Genomic DNA, 20,265 nt, shown 5'->3' with positions numbered 1-20,265 from the left:
ATGTGTCTTAATACTAAATATGTATGCCTCTTTTGTCAACTGTGAATTACGGCGCAATCCCCAGGTGCCACTACATAGTACTTACTCATGTTATAAACACGTCTTTTCCTTTTTGTACGCGTGTAGGGATGCTATCTAACCAAAAGTTCCCCCCAATAAGCGAGACTACAACTTGTGAGACTGGGACATTTGCACAAACACTTGAAAAACTCTTCCAGAGGAGCCGTTTTAGTTTCACTTTTGATTTGTGAAAGGATCTATACTTGTGTATCCCTATATGTACGGTGTATGCTCTATGTGCAGTTTATCGCCGTATGAAAATATCTACATTTAAATGATGCTTCCATACTATCCATACTATCCACTCAATGGTGGACGGATGTTGCTTGATTCAACAAAGTTGGCAAAGTCGTCTGCCTGCGCAAGACCTGCTTGGCTGCTGATTCTGCGCAACTGGGCGGCAGTCCACGCACGGGTCTCGTGGCTGAGGTTATGCATGCAGCCCACAGTGAGGAGAACCCAGCAGGCAAAGTAGGCACCGACGGCGGAGCCGGCGTTATTCTCGGAGCGCTCGTGCGGCTGCGCCTGCCGTTGTTGGCGGAGTTGCTCCTGCTTCTGCTGCTGTAGCTGCAACTCCTGCGCCGGGGAAGTGGCGTCGCCCATGAGCTGGGGCACGGAGGCGAGCATCTCGTCGCGCAGGCGGACGATGTTCTGGGTGGCTTGGTGTAGGCGGTCGGCGTAGTTGTTGGCGAAGAACCAGTTGCTGTCAGTGTTAGCGCCACGGAGGAGGAGGTGGCTGATGGCGTGGTTGGCGAGGATGCGGCAGACGCGCGTGCTGTTCCAGACGGAGGCGATCCAGACATCGTGGTAGATGTGGTTGCCGTCGCGCTGGATGCGATTCGGGTCGTAGCTGTTGCTGGACGACTTGGATTTGGCGGTGAACTGCCACTCGGAAGGACACTTGGAGAAGGTGCTCTCGAGGCGGTAGTCAATCTCGAAAGCCTGTGAGAGGTAGCGCTCGAGGTGCTCAATGGAGGTGTTGGCACCCTTGAGAGGACCGGAGAGCATAGAGGTAGAGGCGGGGGAAGAACCGGATGTAGTAGAGGGGGAGTTGGAGGAATCGGAAGCGGAGGAGGAGGCGCCGGAGGAGTTGGGAAAGAACGAGTAGCCGCCAGGGGAAATTTGCTGGTAGAGATCTAGAAGCTCGACCATGCCGCTGCAAGCGACCCAGTAGGGATCCGAGACGCTGATGGCGTTGGCGGCCTCGATGCGCAGCATGCGTAGACTCGAGGGCATGGGGGAGCCGGAGCGCAGGCAGTTGGTGAGGAGCTGGGAGAAGATATCCTTGAAGATCTGCAGGCCGATCGGGGTGGAGAACTGAGAGCGGCCGCGCAGGTTGAGGAGCGAAGTGGCACCCTCAATGTGGTGCTTCCAGCCGTCGATAGAAGCCTTGCTGAACTCGTAGAGGGCGAGGACGAGCACAGAGACGATGGTGCTGTCGCGACGGGCGGCCTGGGGATCGGCAAGGGCGAGATTGACACGCTCCATGGTGCGGGTATACATCATCATGGACCGGGTCAACAGGTCGGCCTGGCTAGTGGTGCGAGCGAGCCCACTGAAGCCGACAGCTAGGATGGCACCCTCGAGCATGTCATTACCGCCGTCGTCTTGTGCCAGCATGGCCGGAACGTAGGCGAAGAAGCCGGAGGAGGGACCGGACTGCCGAACGACGTACTGAGAGATGAAGAAATCGAGACCGATGATGACGAGAGGCAAGGAGAAGGGACGCGCTATGACCTCAGGCCGACTACTAGTGAAGTTGTTGTGTCCTAGCCGTTGGCGGTCGCTGCGGTTGCTGCCGTCATCGGGGAACTGATCGAGAGCCACATCGTCGCCGCCTGCGCTAGAAGCGCCGACACGGGAACGACGCCCAGACACGGAGGCAGGAACAGACGCGGATCCAGGACCGTCGCCCGATACCAGCATGGCGCTGGGCGAGGCATCGTGGTGGAGGGAGAAGAGCGCAGTCTCGTCTGGGTTGAAAGGGTCGTGGAAGTTCATCAACTCGGGCATGAAGCTGCCGCCGGCGAACATCCCGGCTCCGACATCGACGTCGCTCATGTCCAGCATGGTCTCGTCGACGACATCGGAGGGGCGGCTAGCGTGATAGTCCGGTGCGGAGGTATTGTGTTGTTGGTTATGTGCCTGTGGTGGGGCTGTGCGCTCCACCGAGAGGTGGTCGGTTGGGGTGGCCGTCGAAGTCCTCTTGGAGACTTTTGAGCGGGCGCGGTTGATGACTTGGGTGCTCTCGTCGCGAAAGATGAGGCTTGAGGGATCTCTATACCCGGGGCATTTCTGACCCGTGCGACAACATTGGCCGCATTCTGGAACTGCTTTGTCGCACTTTTGTTTTGAGGTTAAATGTAAGCCAAAATGTCATACGTTTTCTTTTTTCCCGTGATGATTTTCTGTCTTTTGTAAAGGGGCGCAAACAGTAATGACTTACTCTTCTCTTTTTGGCGCGACAACTGTTGCAACTTGTTGAAGGACGACCGCAGTAGACCATAATGGCGATTCTACCAAGTGGTGATGATGAGGATGGATAGGCGGGGGAAATGTGAGAGGCATCAACCCCAACGCACTTAGTACGTGAATAAGAGAGTGGGGGCCGTGCCGATCCGCGTGGAGACACAAGGTAAGGCTGGATGAGGTGAATGCCAAGTTCGGATAACGATATGGTAAAAAAAAAAGGACTGGAAAGAGAAAGCAAGATGACAAGACGATTTGAAGTGGGCGAATAACGTTGTGTCTAAATACACACATCCACACCCACACACAATTTATTAGCGCCCGACGGCTAAACCGGAAAGGCAGCCATCGTGGTACATGGTACGGAGAGTACAACCTTCGAAGTTGGTATGATGTGTAAAGATGATCCATTCCCAGGTTGTTATCGGGTAGCCAAGACGGTCTTGTCACGTGGAGTTCAAGCCACGTGAGGGAAACAGTTGCCATTCGAGAAAGTCTCGTCAGACTATACAAATGCAATATACAAATGCAATTCAAATGTAATAGGAAAATACATTCCAAGGTTAGTTCTCTAACTTAGATAGAGACCCATAAAAACTTAATAATGAATGTTCCATACCTACCTAGGTAGGTAGGTATGCGTTGGCTTTTCTATATATATATACGGAGTATATATTTCAACTTGAGATTCTATATTACTTCAACTTTTCATATATACTTCTAGAATATACTACTAACGTATTGTTTGACGCGATTTTATATATAAACAATAAAGAGTACTATGTATAATTGTTTAAATATCAATAAGATACGCGTTTATAGGGATAACCACTAAATTGTATATTTTTATCTACCTATGTATGTGATATACTGTATTTTTGCATCATACTTGTACTGTTTACAGTGTTGCAGCACTCCCGCCGTAGCACTGCAGGACCGAACCAAGGTTCTGGTGCTGCCAAGCCTTGGCACTGCAGGACCCAACCAAGGATCTGATCCTGCCAAGCCTTGGTATGTACTGCAGATCGGCAATTAAGCGTCGAAGATAGCTTGTTTTATAACTCATATTCGCTATTGTAATATAATCGGCTTCATAAGTGGATCGACCAACAAGTTACTGTTGTTCCGATTGCCAATAAACGCAGGCACCGTTGAGAAGGAACATATATCCACTTGTGGCAAGGCAACTGAGTCAACTTACGATGATATCCCGAGCGTTGGACGGGATACCTCTAGTCAGACTCGCCTAGCCGTCCAATAAGAGTCAAAAGAATGGGTTCAGACAACATTACAAGGAAAGGGCATGGGAGATGACTCAGATGAGCCATGTCGCCCGGTGAGAGATATCTTGGAAGACTTATAGAAATAAGAGCTGATTCTGTGTGGACAAATGAAATTATGAAAACACGTCAATCAACGCTTGTTATTGGGTATACCATCTTCGAAAATACGGGTACTTGGAAGGCTAAGAATAGGGTCCTCTCAAGAAGGCATGAATCCCCTTGAGAGAAAATAGTGCAGACGGCATAGAAGGCTATATGTCACATGAGTTGGCTTTTAGTACTCCATCTCTCCTAGTCCAAGTTGAGACACTGGATTAAGGCACAGGTGTAAGAAATCGGAAACTCCGACTCTTCCAAACCCCCTGAGCACTGCTTCGCGAGTCGGACTCATAGTGGCGTATCACTACTCTACTTGGACGCGGCACGATATTGCTGGCCGTTTTGAGATACTACCAAACGGTACAAGGACTTAATTCACACGACTTGCTTGATTTTGATTTTCTTGACTGTTTCTATGTACTATTGTCAAACGCAAAAAAAAAAAAAGGACCAAAGGCAACGCTCATCAATCAGATAAAAATGGAGAAAAAGATTCAAGCCACGAGAGATTCCTCCGACCCCAACGGCCAACTTATTAAATAAGTTTGTTGTTAGCATATAGTCTCAAGATCATCACCATTCAGCACCTAAAACAGCGCCCTTCCCCTAAAGGCCCTTGAAAGAGTAGCCCCGTAAAAAAAAAAAAAAAAAAAAAAAGAAAAGAAAAACAAATAGAAAAAAGAAAAGAAGAGCAACGGCTTATACCCCAAAGTTCGACTCTACTAATTCACCTCGTAAACGAGCTTGAAACCGCTGACCTCCTTTCTCCGAATCATCTCCAATCCTTCCAGGATGCCGGTAAACTCGCCCGACATGACCTTGGCAGGGTGGTTCTTGAGCTTGCCCTCAAGCAGGTGTTTCTGGGCGCCGCCGTAGAGCTCGTCGGCAAAAATACGCGCATCGGGGTCGGCGTCCCGCCCGTAGGGGGCCACCCAGCCACTGCCACGACCCTTGACGGTGGAGCCCAGAATCCAGTCGGGCTTGACAACCTTGCGAGTGGCCTGCGCCTCGGGGTACGGGTCCAGCGCCGTGTAACGGCCGCCCGCACGGCCAATGGCCTCGTAGCACAGCTTCATGGACGAATTGACGGTGATGCAGTCAATGGCGTAGGCCAGGGAGTTCTTGGTGTAAGACTTGATGTCCTTGGCGCAGTCGGGGGACCGGTAGTCAAATGTCTTCTCGGCGCCGTAGGAGAGAACTAGCTCCTCGTGCGACGGCGAGCAGGTAGCAATGGGCCGGAAGCCAGCCAACTTGAGCAGCTGTAGGGCCATAGTGCCCGTTGAGGTGCTACCACCGTTAACGAGCACGTAGGGCGGACTGGCGGCCGAGTTGGGCACGGTCAATGACCCGGGCACCTTCATAGAGCGAAACAGGGCAATGCCTGCAGACGACAGTGATGTGCCTATGCAAGCGGCATCGGTGAAGGACATGTTATCCGGCAGACGCAGAGCCTGGGTGGCCACAGTCGAGGCGAACTGGCAGAAGCCGCCGCCACTAGGCCTCTTCCGGTCCATGCTGTCTGCAGTGCCCAGTACCCGGTCCCCTACCTTGAGGTCTTGCCTGGTGACACCGGTGCCAATGGCCACAACGACGCCAGCAAAGTCGAAGCCGAGAATGGCGTTGGGCACAGCGAAGCCCTTGGCCATCTTGGAGTCGACGGGGTTGAGGGCCAGCGCGGCCGTCTTGACCAGCACGGAATCCGGCTCTAGCTCAATTACGGGCACATCGTGCGAGATGCGGAGAGTGCCATCCTCGTCAGCAGCGATGATGGCCGTCTGCGTCTTGGGAATGGAGATCTTGGGAATGGAGACGGTCATTGTGAAGGATGGTGGTGAGTCGTGAAGTTGCTGCTGTTCTCCTTGTTGTTGTTGATTGGCCAGGAAGAGAAAGAAAAGAATTATTGGAAATGGCAAGAGGAGAGAAAGAAGTATGGGAATAGTTTATAGTCGTAAACCAGCGTTAGCATTAAACTGGTACCTAATATCTTGATCACAACAATATCGACATGTCTTTTCACACGGTAGTTGTCCACTGCTAGATCTATATACACCGAGCACGATCTTGTACAAGTGTGGCTCGGAGTGGGGGCTGAGATGGGGAAAAAAGGCAAGCTCTTCTCTCTCCTGAGGATTGGCTTGCTCGGTTCCCGTCACCGTCCCGTCTGGCCGTCGCACTCGGGTCACTTTACTCTGGGCAAACCAGTCCACATTCCCATTATGGCAAGTCAAGAGATGGCCGCACGGGTTAGCAAGGAAAAAGGATGAAGCTGTGGTCTCAAAAAAGAAACATAGTGCCAAGGCGGGATATATGGCCCAAAGTGAAATAGTTATGTGGGGGAGATGGCTGACACAGGGGTGCGTGTACCTCTGTGGGTTTGTAAATGAGAATCATATTTGGACGTAGCTTGATGAAGACAAGCACAGATGACATGCAGGTGGGCAATCCATGGCGGGAAAATAGATCCATATCGGGACATTAGGGAAACCAATGTTGAACTGGGGCGAAGAATAGATGGATGGACCGCTGATGTGGAGGCAATCTAATTTCCCATGCATTCATGCACGGTTTAACAATCAGCCCTTGTCAGCACTACCTTCAAATGTTGTCAGCACTACTCCGTACAGAGTAGTAAGCACCTGAATACCGTCGGATTTGGCCCCAAAAATCCTGAAGGATTTAGCCCCCAACACCCCTGTCAGATTTGGCCCCAAAACTCGGGTAGGATTTGGCCGCTAGACGGCACACTAGACTGCACAATGCTCACCTTTGATGAAGTACGGAGTAGTTTGAAGCGTACCAACGTACCTACATATATACGTTACGTATGTACTCTGTACGTGAATGCTCATCTGGCGAGGTTAGTATCTTTGCATTTCGACAGTTCCAAGGTTAGCCTGGTGCCGAGCATCCAATACCCTGTTCTTGGCAGAGGCACGGTTCGGATCTACCCACGATGCTTAATCGTACATCGAGACTGGCGGGGTGGCTCGGCAAGGCTTGTGTATGTACGGCGGAGCAGGGGTGGGCCCCACATATCTCGGTTAAAATCCCGACGCTATTCGCCTTTTGCCCGTTCGCCCGTTTGCCCGTGTCCTATCGGTCAACGTCCGAGCTCGCAGCCCTAAAGGTAAATGGTGCAGCTGGACAATCTGATCAGACTAATGCAGCCTTAGGTTGCCTCGTGGATTCCTCTCCATCGCCGAATTGCAATTATACTGCGGGTCGCTCGACATTGAACGGATTAGGAAGTTCTAAAAGAGAAGATATGGAAAAATGAAAAATAAAAATATGACAATATTGACAATCACAAATTAGGACTAGTACATTACCTGTTTAGCTGAATACATGTACCTATGGGGCGCAGAGGTATACCGGGATATTCGATCTGTGGATACAATCCATTGTATCACCTCGCCAGTGCTAGTTCCTGAGGTCGTTCTTGCTTCATTGGGATACCACCTCCACAATCAAAGGGGTCACGGAAACGCCAAGGATTCATCCGCGGACATCCAAGGTGAGCTCGTGAGGTAAGCTGGAATGTGTCACGGCGAGAGCATGGGCTCCCTCAATGGAGACCTGATCTGAAGCGGTCAGGTCTAAACATAAAACCTATATATCCATCATGGCATCTCACCTCGTGGATCTTAATCGTCAGCGCTTTGCGGCTTCAGCCCTTTCCCCTTCATTCAGCATTGTCTGGTCTAATATCTGTACCAAGTCTCACCAGGCCTACCAACATCTTACCAAGTCTTTTTGATCTGTTGTGCAACAAGTCGTACCAAGTCTCTTCGTGCCTTTTTGAGTCGAGTCTAGCTACTTGAACATCTTGGATTCTATTCTATTCCATCTACCAGACAAGTCAAGCAATATACATACACACTCCCACTTATACCCTTATTTTTCATCACCGTCAAAATGTCTCCTTCACAAAACGAGCCCATTGCCATTGTTGGCAACGCCTGTCGATTCCCTGGGGATGCCACATCCCCTTCCAAGCTATGGGAACTGCTCAAGGAGCCGCGTGAGGTGGCCCGGCCCATCGACCGTTTCGCGGCCTCGAGCTTCTATCACCAAAATGGTCACTACCACGGCGCCAGCAACGTCCGTGAGGCCTACCTTCTGTCCGAAGACCCCTGCTACTTCGATGCTCAGTTCTTCAACATCCCCCCTGGTGAGGCCGATTCCATCGACCCCCAGCAGCGCACAGTCCTCGAGACGGTATACGAAGCCGTCGAATCCGCTGGCCTGGTGCTCGAGGACCTGCGTGGCTCAGATACGGCCGTCTACGTCGGTGTCATGTGTGACGACTACGGCAACATTTGCTACGTCGACCAGGAGGCGGTTCCCACCTACGCTGCCACCGGCACGGCCCGTAGCATTCTGTCCAACCGTGTCTCTTTCACCTTCGACTGGCGGGGTCCGTCGATGACCATTGACACGGCCTGCTCGTCGTCCCTGGTCGCTATCCATCAGGCGGTTCAGGTTCTGCGCAGCGGAAACTCCAACGTCGCCGTGGCCGCCGGTGCCAACTTGATTTTCAGCCCGAGTATGTGCCTCCTAACGATCCATCTTGCCACCAAAGCCTTTGAGAAACTTTGCTAATCTTCGGACCAAAGACATGTTCATCGCCGAGTCGAACCTTAACATGCTTTCCCCCACGGGCAAGTCCCAGATGTGGGATGCTAATGCCGACGGTTACGCCCGTGGTGAGGGTATCGCCGCTGTTATCATGAAGCGTCTGTCCGACGCAATCAGGGACGGTGACCACATTGAGTGCATCATTCGCGAGACGGGCTGCAACCAGGACGGTCACACTCCCGGTATCACCATGCCCAGCCATGAGGCTCAGACCAAGCTGATTCGCGACACCTACCGTCGTGCCGGCTTGGACCTGAGCAAGCCCGAGGACCGTCCTCAGTACTTTGAGGCTCACGGCACTGGTACCAAGGCTGGTGACGGCGTCGAGTCCAAGGCCATCTACCACGCCTTCTTCCCCGAGGGTCAGGCTACTGACGAGAGTCTGTGGGTTGGCTCCATCAAAACCATCATCGGCCACACCGAGGGTACCGCCGGTATCGCCGGTGTCATGAAGGCCTCCCTTGCCATCCAGAACAAGACCATCCCGCCAAACTTGCATCTCAAGACCCTCAACCCAGAGATTGTCCCGTACTACGGGAAGCTGCAAATCGCCAAGACTGCGCAGGACTGGCCCGCACTGCCCGCCGGCGCCGTTCGCCGTGCCTCCATCAACTCCTTTGGTTTCGGTGGCACCAACGCTCACGCCATCATTGAAGCGTACGAGCCCGATATCTCTCCCGTGCCGGCTGAGCCTGCAGCCAAGGCTGCTATCGCCTTGCCCCTCACCTTTTCTGCCACCTCAGAGAAGTCTCTCACCAACCTCATGGCCAAGTACCTAGAGTACCTGACTGAGAACCCCGATGCCGACCTCACCAGTCTGGCCTTCACCCTGCACGACCGCCGTTCCACCTTTGCGTACCGCAGCCACATTACTGGCCAGTCGATCGAGGAGATCTTGCCCAAGCTACAGAACGCTGTTGAGGAGCAGGAGTCTGGCAACTCGGCCAGCATCGTCCGCGGTACTTCAGCCAAGAAGCACCTACTCGGTGTCTTCACCGGTCAGGGCGCTCAGTGGGCGACCATGGGTCGTGAGCTGATCCGCGCCTCCAAGCTCGCCCAGGACATCATTGGCAAGCTTGAGCAGTCCCTCGCCGAGCTCCCTGCCTCTGACCGCCCGTCCTGGTCTATCATGGAGCAGCTGATGGCTGACCCGGCCCAGTCTCGCATTGCTGAGGGTGAGCTATCCCAGCCGCTGTGCACGGCCGTTCAGGTCGTCCTGGTCGAGGTGCTCAAGCTGGCCGGCATCACTTTCGACGTTGTCGTCGGCCACTCCAGTGGTGAGATTGGTGCCGCGTATGCCGCCGGATTCTTCAGCGCCACTGATGCCATTCGCATTGCGTTCTACCGTGGTCGCTACGCCTTCATGGCGAAGGGTCCTGACGGCCAGAAGGGTGGTATGTTGGCTGTTGGTACTACTCTTGAGGATGCTCGCGAGCTTGTCGAGCTCCCCGCTTTTGAGGGTCGCGTCTCCGTCGCCGCATACAACTCCGACGCCAGCGTCACCCTCTCCGGTGACCTTGATGCCATTGAGGAGGTCAAGGAGGTCTTGGACGACGAGCGCGTCTTCAACCGTCAGCTCAAGGTTGACACCGCGTACCACTCGCACCACATGATCCCCTGCTCCGCCAAGTACTATGAGGCTCTTAACAACTGCAAGGTTCAGATCCTCAAGCCCTCTGGTGAGACCAAGTGGTACTCGTCTGTGTACGACGGCAAGCTGATGGAGCCTTGCGAGGAGCTCAAGCACACTTACTGGGTCGACAACATGGTCAACATTGTTCTGTTTGCTACGTCCCTTAAGTCTGCTCTCACCAATACCGTACCTCAGCCCACCCAGGTCATTGAAGTCGGTCCCCACGCCGCCCTCAAGGGCCCTGCCTCCAACGTTATCGAGGAAGTGGTCAAGGCTGCGCTGCCTTACACCGGCACCTTTACGCGTGGCCAGAACGATGTCAATGCCGTGGCCTCTACCCTTGGTTACCTGTGGGCCCAGTTTGGCCGCAGCTCCGCCGACTGGAAGGCTTACTCGCAGGTGTTCTCCTCGAGCATTCCTACCATTCTCCAGGAGCTTCCCAGCTACCCCTGGAACCGCGACCGTCTGTTCTGGTACGAGGCTCGCAAGTCGCGCGTCAACCGCCTTCGTCACGACCCCGCTCATGTCCTGCTCGGTACACGCACCGACTCCATCAATGAGCGCGAGTACCGCTGGCGCAACTACATCAGCTCCAAGGAGATCCCCTGGCTCTCTGGCCACAGCATCCAGGGCCAGACCTTGTTCCCTGCCGCTGGTTTCCTCTTGATGGCTGTTGAGGCTGCTCGCATCGTCGGCCGTGACCAGGCCATCCACGCCATTGAGCTGCAGAACTCCCAGATCCACCGTGCCCTGGCTGTCAACGAGGACAAGGGTATCGAGACCCTCTTCACTCTGTCCAATGTCACTTCTGTCCAAACGGGTGCAGACACCTCTACTGTCACTGCCAACTTTGCTTGCGATGCCTGTCTGCAGAAGGGCTCTGATGTCTTCACCTCTATCGCCAGCGGTAAGCTCATCATGAGCCTCGGCACTCCCTCTTCCTCGGCCCTGGTCGAGTACCCCAAGGAGGCTGGCCTCGGCATGCTGGACGTCAATTGTGAGGAGTTTTACGCCTATCTCGCCTCCATCGGCTACAACTACGCCGACCTCTTCAAGGGTATCACCTCCATGAGCCGATGCTGTGACCTGGCTCAGGGTGAGATCATCACCTCTACTGCCAGCCAGAGCGGCCCCATGGACGAGTTCTTGCTGCACCCGTCCACTCTTGACGTTGCCTTCCAGGCTATCTTTGCCGCGATTAGCTATCCCGGAGACGGCGCACTGTGGGCTCTGCACATTCCCACCACTATCCGCCGCGTCGTCATCAACCCTGTCATCTGTCCGATGAAAGGCGGCCTTGACGAGAAGGTTCGCTTCTCGGCTACCTCCAACCGCGCTGATGATGGTACCTTCTCCGGGAGTGTTGACATCTTCCCTGTCCACAGCGACCACTCCCTGTGCCAGGTTGAGGGAATGCAGGTCAGCCCCGTGGCTCCCCCTACAGCCAAGGACGACCGCCACATGTTTGGCCACACTAGCCGCTGGCTTAGCACTCCTGACGCTGAGGCCGTGGCCAAGCCTGTCTCAATCACCACCGATCAGGAGCAGGAGCACCAGCTTCTCGACCGTCTCGCGCACCAGGAGCTCCGGAAGATGGTTGCCCCTGGGAACTCCGAGCATGCGCATCTGCGTACCTGGGCCCAGGGTGTCCTTAAGGTTGCTGGCACTGACGCCTCCGCTGAGCAGAATGACAGATCTAACGCCAATGTTGATGAGGCTTCCGCTGGCGACCTTGCTGTCCTCAAGGCCCTTGGCTCGGGCGAGTCCGGCTTGCTGAACAAGTTCTATGCCTCGGCGTTCGGTGCTGCTGAGGCTCGTAGCTCTTTGATCTCGCTTGTTCACCAGATCTCCCGCCGCTACCCTCACATGCGCATTATGGAGCTCAGCGCCGGCAACGGTGCCGCTACCAAGCCTCTTCTGGAGACTCTCGGTGCTTTGTGCTCCGCCTACACCGTCACTGACTCGACTGATGAGCACTTCGAGGCCCTTCACAAGGAGCACGGTGATGACCTCTTCACCCAGACCCTCGACTTGGACCAGGACCTCGAGGAGCAGGGCTTCTCTGCCGCCAGCTTTGATCTTATTATTGCCCCCGCCGGCCTCCACAATGTGCAGGACCATGCTCAGACCCTCCAGAAGCTGCGTTGGCTTACCAGACCTGGTGGTTTCCTCTTTGTCCAGCAGATCACCAACGCCAGTGCTGCCCACGTCCGCCTGACCGTGGCCAGCTTGGCGTCGCAGACTGAGGTTCCCGAGCTGTCTGAATACGATGCTCTGCTTCAGGATGCTGGCTTTTCCGGCATCGACTCTGTCACTCCGGACTCCATCAGCCCCTTCAGCGTCTTCGTCTCTCAGGCCGTCGACGCTCAAATCAACGCCATCCGTGCTCCTCTGACTGCCGGTAACAAGACAACCATTGACCAGATTCTCCTCATCGGTGGTCGCCGCTTCCAGACCTCTCGCATGATCCACAACATCAAGAACGCCCTCGCCCAGTACTGCGGCAACATCACGTCCATTCAGAGCATGCATGAGCTCAAGTCATCCATGCTGGCATCTAGGCCTCTTGTGCTTTCGCTCACTGAGCTCGACGAGCCCTTCTTCCAAGATCTGACTGACCAGAAGTACAAGGCCCTGCAGACTCTGTTCTTCCGCTCACGTTATATTGTCTGGGCCACGCGCGGTGCCAACGGCGACAACCCTTATGCCAACGTCATGAAGGGTGTCGTCCGCTGCTTGTTGATCGAGATTCCTCACCTTCACTGCCAGATGTTTAACATCGAGGGCAAGGTCAAGATCGACCAGCACGCCACCGTTCTGGCCGAGCAGCTGCTGCGCCTGCACATTGCTGACGGTTGGAAGGACAAGATCCCCGCTTACAGCGCTTTGTGGACCTCGGAGCGCGAGCTGATGCTTCTCGACGACAAGCTCCACATTACTCGCTACGACTCCGAGGCCGAGCTCAATGACCACTACAACGTCTTGCGTCGTCGTGTTGTGGCTGATGTCTCCACCACTGACCGCGTGGTCGCCATCACTGCCGATAAGATGCTCCAGCAGTTCCGCCTTAACCCCCAGGCTCCGATTGGTGTCGAGGAGGCCAAGGTCTCCGTCAAGGTCGAGAAGTCCCTGTCCACCGCCTTCAAGGTTGGCGATCTCGGCTACTTCTACCTCAGCATCGGCACCAACAAGGAGACTAGCGAGACTGTCCTCGCGCTGACTGACCAGCACCAGTCTCTTCTCACCGTTCCCGAGTCCCGCCTCCTGGTCGTAAATGTCGCTGCCAATGAGCGTCGCACCCTGCTCGTTTCTATCGGTGCCACGCTACTTGCCTCGGCTCTCCTAGAGAAGTCCACTTCCCGCGATAGACTCGTCTTCCACGAGGCGCCCGTCGTCGTGGCCGAGCTTCTCCGCGAGAAGGCCCGCAAGACAGGCGCCCAGGTCGTCTTCACGACCACCAGCAAGGAGACCACTGGTTACTGGCAATACGTCCACGCTTACACGCCCGGTCGTGACCTGAGCAGGCTAGTACAGGCTAACACGAGCCTGTTCGTCAACTTCTCTCCCGCTAGCGAAGGTAGCGAGGTTGTGAACCGCCTTAAAGCCCAGCTGCCGTTCCGCGCTCGCTGCCGCACTCTCTCAGATTACCTCCCTTCGCAGTCCGTCCTCTACTCGGATACGACCCAGGGTGAACTCGCCAAGGCCCTTAAGGACGCCCATGACAAGGCTGTCTCTGAGGCCTCGTCGGTTGCCTTTGGCCAGGTTGCCAATACCTTTGTGCAGCAGCTTGCCACTAACCAGACTCTAGGTGAGCCCCTGACCACCATAGACTGGACTGACCCTACTCCTTTCCTTGCCAACTTAACCCTCGCCATGGACGAGGTGCGGTTCCGATCTGACCGCACCTACTTCCTTGTTGGTATGACTGGTAGCTTGGGTTTGTCCACCTGCGAGTTCATGATGGAGCGCGGTGCCAGGCACTTTGCCCTGTCCTCCCGTCGCCCCAATATCGACCAGCGCTGGCTGGACAAGGTCGAGACCAACTTTGGCGCCTCGGTCAAGGCGTACCCGCTTAACATCACCAGTCGCGAGAGCTTGCAGGGCGTGTACAAGGAGATCTGCACGACCCAGCCCCCGATCGCGGGTGTGGCCAACGCGGCCCTAATTATGCGTGATGGTCTCTTCATGGAGTCCAATGCGACCACCATGAATGAGGCTTTGGGCCCCAAGATCGATGGTACCGTCTATCTGGACGAACTGTTTGCTAACGTCGATCTCGACTTTTTCATCCTCTTCTCCTCACTGGTGTATATCACTGGCAACATTGGTCAGACCTCTTACGCTGCCGGCAATGGTTTCATGGTCAGCCTGGCCCACCAGCGTCGCCAGCGCGGCCAGTGCGCCAGTGTCATGAACCTGGGTGGTATCAACGGTATTGGCTACATCACCCGTACCGACCACAACATTCTCAACCGTTTGGACATCATGGGCTACGGTATCATGTCCGAGCTCGACTACAAGTACTTCTTTGCCGAGGCGGTCATGGCCGGTCCTCCCGACTCCGGCCGCGACCCCGAGGTCTCTGCTGGTCTCAAGTTCGTCAACCCCAAGACCGACAAGAACCCGCCCAAGTGGTGGGAGGACCCCAAGTTCAGCCACTACGTCATTGACAAGAGCGCTCGCGAGGGTGGCAACAAGGGCGCTGAGGGTGCCCTGTCTACAAAGGCCCAGCTGCAGGAGGCTGCCACCGACAAGGACGCATTCAATATCATCCTGACGGCCCTACAGGCCATGCTTCACAAGAAGCTCGACCTGCCGCCCTCGGAGAGCGTCCTGTCCGATGTTGCCATTGTCGAGATGGGTGTCGACTCTCTCGTCGCCGTCGACATGCGCTCTTGGTTCAGTAGCGAGTTTGATCACGACATTCCCATCATCAAGATTTTGGGTGGTGCCACTCTTGCTGATCTGGTTGAGGACACTGTTGCCAACCTATCAACGTCCATTGCCCCCAACTTGGGCGGCGCCGCCGCTGCCGTGGAGGAGCCCGAGGTCGATACCGAAACACCTGCTGAGGCTGCCAGCGCTGCTCCCTCTGACGATGAGCCTATCTTTTCTGATGATGACAGCCCTGCCACCACCGACCTTGATGAGGGCTCTGTCACTGGGAAGCCTACCGCCGACGAGAAGGTCGAGACTGACGCTGCCGCTGCTGCGCCGGCTGTCGTTCGTCCCGACTTTGTCCGCGTCGAGAAGATGACCCACGGCTGCTCTCGCTTCTGCTTCCTCCGCCAGTACCTCGAAGATGCCAGCTGCTTCAACATCATTGTCCGCACGCGCCTGACTGGTCAGGTTGACGTGGCTCGTGTTCAGGAGGCTGTCCGCAAGGTCGGTGCCCGTCACGAGGCCCTGCGCACTGCCTACTACGTCGACGAGGAGGGCGAGCCCATGATGGGTGTCATGGCCGACTCCAAGCTCCGGCTCGAAGTCAGCAAGATTGCCCACGAGAGTGAGGCCGAGAAGGCCCACAAGGACGTGTCCAAGTACAATTTCGACATCGAGAACGGTGAGGTCATTCGTATGCAGCTGCTGACTGTCGGCCCCCGCGAGCACCACCTCATCTTTGCCGTCCACCACATTGCCATTGACGGCTTCTCCTTCAACCTCATGATCCGCGACATGGACATGTTCTACCAGGGCAAGCCCGTGCCTCAGATTGCCTCTCAGTTTACCGATCTGGCTATCCAACAGCGCAAGGACATTGAGAGCGGTCGCCTGCAGGACGACATTGTATTCTGGAAGAATAAGTACACCACGCTGCCCGACCCTCTGCCTCTCTTCCCTTTCCCTGGCGTCGGTCCCCGTCTCCCGCAGACCAAGTACGAGCACGAGGAGGTCGAGCTGGTGCTCGACTCGGCGATTGCGCAGAAGATCCGCATCCTCTGCCGCCAGAATCGCTGCACCACGTTCCACTTCTTCCTTGCCACGTTCCGCCTCTTCCTCACCCGCTGGCTCGAGGTTGACGACCTGTGCATTGGTATCGCCGATGCCAACCGCAAGGACATCAAAACTCTAGCCACCGTCGGTTTCCTGCTGAACCTGATCCCTCTCCGTTTCGGCGGCCTCACGGGCAAGGAGACCTTCTCCACGCTCCTCAACGCTGCCAAGCAGACCTCATACTCTGCCCTCAACCACTCCGCCCTGCCCTTTGACCTGCTGCTGCAGGAGCTGGAGGTGCCTCGCTCCTCCTCCCACAGCCCCATGTTCCAGGTTTTCCTGGACTACCGTCAGCTCGCCCTGAAAACGCCTCCCATGCTCGAGTCCCAGACCGAGGGTGAGAGTAACTTCGGTGCTACCGCCTACGACGTCGTTCTCGACGTCACTGACGACGCCGCCTCGGACATCACCATCAAGTGGCAGACGCAGAAGTCGCTGTATAACGGCCACCACACGCAAGCCATGATGGACAGCTACATGCACCTGCTGCACCAGTGTGCTAAGGGTCCCGTCACCTCCATCGCCTCCGCTCCCCTCTACCGGGATGAGCATGTCACGGCTGCCATTAAGGCTGGACGTGGTAAGTATCAGATGAACTGTCCCATACTCTTGCTACTATTGAACCCAGATTAACTGTATTGTCATTCATCTGTGTAGGCCCCCAGTTTGACAGCCAGTGGCCCGAGACCCTGTCCCTCAAGGTTGACCAAGTCTCTGCCCAGTTCCCCAACGATATTGCCCTGCGCGACGGTCTCGGGGACTCGATGACCTACAAAGCCATGGACCGCACAGTCGACCAGATCTCCGAGGAGCTCCTCCAGGTTGGCATCCAACCCGGTGATAAGGTCGGTGTTTTCCAGCAGCCCTCGGCCATGTGGATCTGCTCCTTGCTCGCCATCTGGCGCAGCGGTGCCGTCTACGTACCTCTTGACCCCCGGAACGGCTTGCCCCGTCTGGCAGCCACTTGCGGTGTTGTCGAGCCCAGCGCCGTGCTCTGTGACAGCTCCACTGCCGCCGATGTCGCCCAGCTCGCTCTCCCCGCCAGCGCCAGCACCATCAATGTTGACCAGGTCCGTGAGGCGAACGGCTCTCCCACTCGCCGTCCCAACCTGTCCAAGGGTGATTCGTCTGCCATAATCGTCTCCAGCAGTGGTTCCACCGGTGTCCCCAAGGGTATCGAGGTCCGCCACCTGAGTTTGCTCAACCTCTTCGAGGGTGACAGCCTGAGCTGGAACCTGGGCCGCCCTAACGCCGTTCAGCAGAGCGCCTACAGCTTCGACATCTCTCTTGACCAGATCTTCACCTCTCTCGTCAACGGTGGCAAGCTCTACGTCGCTTCCCAGGCCCAGCGCTCCGACCCCCAGGCCATGGCTGAGCTCATCGCCAACAACCAGATCACCTACACCATGGCCACCCCGTCCGAGTATTCCAACTGGATCAACTACGCTGCTCCCACCCTGTCCAAGGCCACGAGCTGGCGCCGCGCCAACGTTGGTGGAGAGGGCTGGAATGCCACCCTGCGTGACTCCTTTGCAACCCTCAACCTGCCCAACCTCAGGATCCAAAACTGTTATGGTCCTGCCGAGAACAGCGTCTGGTGCACTCGTCAGCCCATTGCCTACCCTGCCGACTCTACTCTCATCCCTGCCGGTCCTGCTCTTCCCAACTACTCCTTCTACATTGTGGACAAGCAGCTTAATGTTGTTCCCACCGGAGTCCAGGGCGAAATCCTCATTGGTGGTGCCGGTACCGCCGTCGGCTACTACAAGCGCACCGACCTAACCAACGAGAAGTTCATCGAGGACAAGAACGCCTCCTCTGCTCACGTTGCTAAGGGCTGGAACCGCGCCTACCGCACCGGCGATAAGGGTTACCTCATGACCGACGGCACCCTCGTTGTCCTGGGCCGCATCACTGGCGACACTCAGATCAAGCTTCGCGGTTTCCGTATCGAGCTTGAGGACATCGAGGCCACCATTGTCCGCGCCTCCAACGGCGTCCTGTCTCGCGTTGTTGCCAACGTGCGCGGCGAGGGTCAGGAGAGCTACCTGGTCGGCTTCGTTGAGTTTGCTGATGGCTACCTGACCGACCAGCAGAAGACTTACCTCGCCCAGCTTCTGAAAAAGGTGCCCCTGCCCCAGTATATGAAGCCCAACATGCTCATTGCCCTTGACGGCATCCCCCTGAACTCCCACGGAAAGGTTAACAGGCTGGCTATTGCGACCATCCCTGTCCAATCCCAGGTCGACAATGCCGAGATCTCTACCGAGGTCACCGACACCGAGAAAGCCATTTGGGATCTGTGGCAGGAGATCCTTCCCCAGTCCGTTATGGATGGCGTGGTCATCGACTCGAACAACGATTTCTTCCAGCTCGGAGGTAACTCTTTGCTTACCGTCCGCGTCCAGTCTCGCATCCGCGAGGCTTTTGGCATAGTCGTTCCTCTCTTCCAGATCATCGAGTCTAGCAAACTCTCTGATTTAGGTGCCCTGCTAGATAAGCTCTTGGCCAACTCTGGCATCAACTGGGACCTCGAGACTGCCCTCCCTGATGACATGCTCCAGATATCTCCCGCTGACGCCTCCTCCATTACCACCCACAAGAACGCCCAACCCCTGACTGTCATCCTCACCGGTGCCTCTGGTTTCATTGGTCGTCACATCTTAGAGCGCCTCATCAAGGACTCCAAGATCGGCCGTGTCCACTGCATTGCCCATCGTCCCCTCTCTGACGAGCTGCCCCACCGCCAGAAGTTCAACGCCGTCGTCACTTCCTCGTCCAAGATCTCCGTACACGAGGGTGATCTGAACGCTCCTCGCCTCGGCCTGTCCGAGACCGAGTTTGCCGCTCTCGCTCAGCAGGCCGACATGATCATCCACAGCGGCGCCAACCGGTCCTTCTTCAGCACCTATGACCAAGTCCAGGCCATCAACGTCCAGTCCACTAAGGAGCTCGCTCTCATGTCTGCCGCTTCCCTACGCGACTACCGCCGTGTCGTGCCTTTCCACTTCCTCTCTGGCACTGAGGCCGCCACCATCAAGCCTGCTTCCGACGGCTCCCAGGGCTACGTCGCCTCCAAGTGGGCAAGTGAACGCTTCCTCGAGAAGTACGCCAATCAGCTGCACCTCCCCGTCCACATCCACCGCCAACTGCCCGTGCCCGAGGGTCGTGAGGCCCAGGGCGAGGAGCTCGACCAGATCCTCCAGGAGTTCGTCGATGTTGCCGCCAAGATGACCGAGCTGCCAAACTCGACCACCTGGGGTGGTCACTACGACCTGATCCCCGTTGACCGTCTGTCTCGCGACATTGTCGGCCACGCCTTCACAGCCCTGGCCTCGACTGACAACGAGCTCTCCAGCGGAAATGTCAAGCAGTACTCGCACCTGAGCTCCGTCCGCATGGACATTGCCAAGGTTGTCGAGAGGCTGGGCTCGCTGCCCGAGTACGCCCAGAGCGATCGGCCCAAGATCCCGGCTCACGTCTGGGTCGGCAAGGCCAAGATCGCTGGCTTCCGCTACCAGTTCAGCACCATGAACATGGTCCTGCAGGATGCCGAGGGCAAGGGCCTCGCTACGCTATCGCGGTAGAGTGTTGACCATTCTATCTGGCGTGTTTGTTCTTGTATATAGCTTCACTCATCACTCTCCCTGAACCTTTTTTTCCTATGCTTGAAATCCTTATGTTTACGTTAGCTTTTGCTTCAGCGTTATAAAAGACTTGGTACAAAACTTTTCCTCTCTTCTGCAGTGATACCTTAAGATATAATATTTTATAAGTTTTACTTTGCTTTGAAGCGCAATGCGTTTAATATGAGCTGAGAAGCTGGAGATATCGAATCATATAATCTATTGTTTCACATTTGTCCATTCCGCTGGCTGCGTGACGGCAAAGACTTTAAACGTCTATTCCAATAAATTGTCTCTAGTTTCACTATAGTAACGTCTTCACCATGGTGAACATCGTTCGTCATTTCAATTCTGCCTTTTTTTGCAAGTAATGAAAGCTGCTCTTAGATAAGAGTGGGTGTAAATGTATCTCGTCTTTTTCTGGCAAAGTCAAGCCACTATGAATTGGCTACTACAGTACGCG

At 55.5% G+C, this 20,265-nt stretch overlaps 3 protein-coding genes across 3 annotated transcripts; 1 reads left to right on the top strand and 2 right to left on the bottom strand.

The window, feature by feature from the left end:
• Positions 1–357: 357 nt before the first annotated feature.
• Positions 358–2,566, bottom strand: N7487_010724 (Zn(II)2Cys6 transcription factor domain-containing protein; the record flags this gene model as incomplete). Its single annotated transcript, XM_056878454.1, has 2 exons — positions 358–2,403; positions 2,507–2,566. 2 exons carry the CDS (start codon positions 2,564–2,566, stop codon positions 358–360), a joined length of 2,106 nt encoding a protein of 701 aa, XP_056723773.1.
• Positions 2,567–4,633: 2,067 nt separating this feature from the next.
• N7487_010723 (zinc-binding alcohol dehydrogenase family protein) lies at positions 4,634–5,728 on the bottom strand (the record flags this gene model as incomplete). Its single annotated transcript, XM_056878453.1, has 1 exon — positions 4,634–5,728. The coding sequence occupies one exon, from the start codon at positions 5,726–5,728 to the stop codon at positions 4,634–4,636; it is 1,095 nt and encodes a 364-aa protein (XP_056723772.1).
• A 2,098-nt stretch (positions 5,729–7,826) lies between these two features.
• Positions 7,827–19,763, top strand: N7487_010722 (uncharacterized protein; the record flags this gene model as incomplete). The annotated part of the gene is made up of 3 exons (XM_056878452.1): positions 7,827–8,457; positions 8,528–16,756; positions 16,834–19,763. The coding sequence occupies 3 exons, from the start codon at positions 7,827–7,829 to the stop codon at positions 19,761–19,763; spliced, it is 11,790 nt and encodes a 3,929-aa protein (XP_056723771.1).
• Positions 19,764–20,265: the final 502 nt, after the last annotated feature.

This window comes from Penicillium crustosum (assembly GCF_028827405.1).
Source record: "Penicillium crustosum strain IBT 35664 chromosome Unknown utg000005l_segment0_segment0, whole genome shotgun sequence".
Classification (NCBI taxonomy): Eukaryota; Fungi; Ascomycota; class Eurotiomycetes; order Eurotiales; family Aspergillaceae; genus Penicillium; species Penicillium crustosum.
Note: the sequence above shows the minus strand (reverse complement) of the source record. Positions and strands in the feature narration are given on the sequence as shown.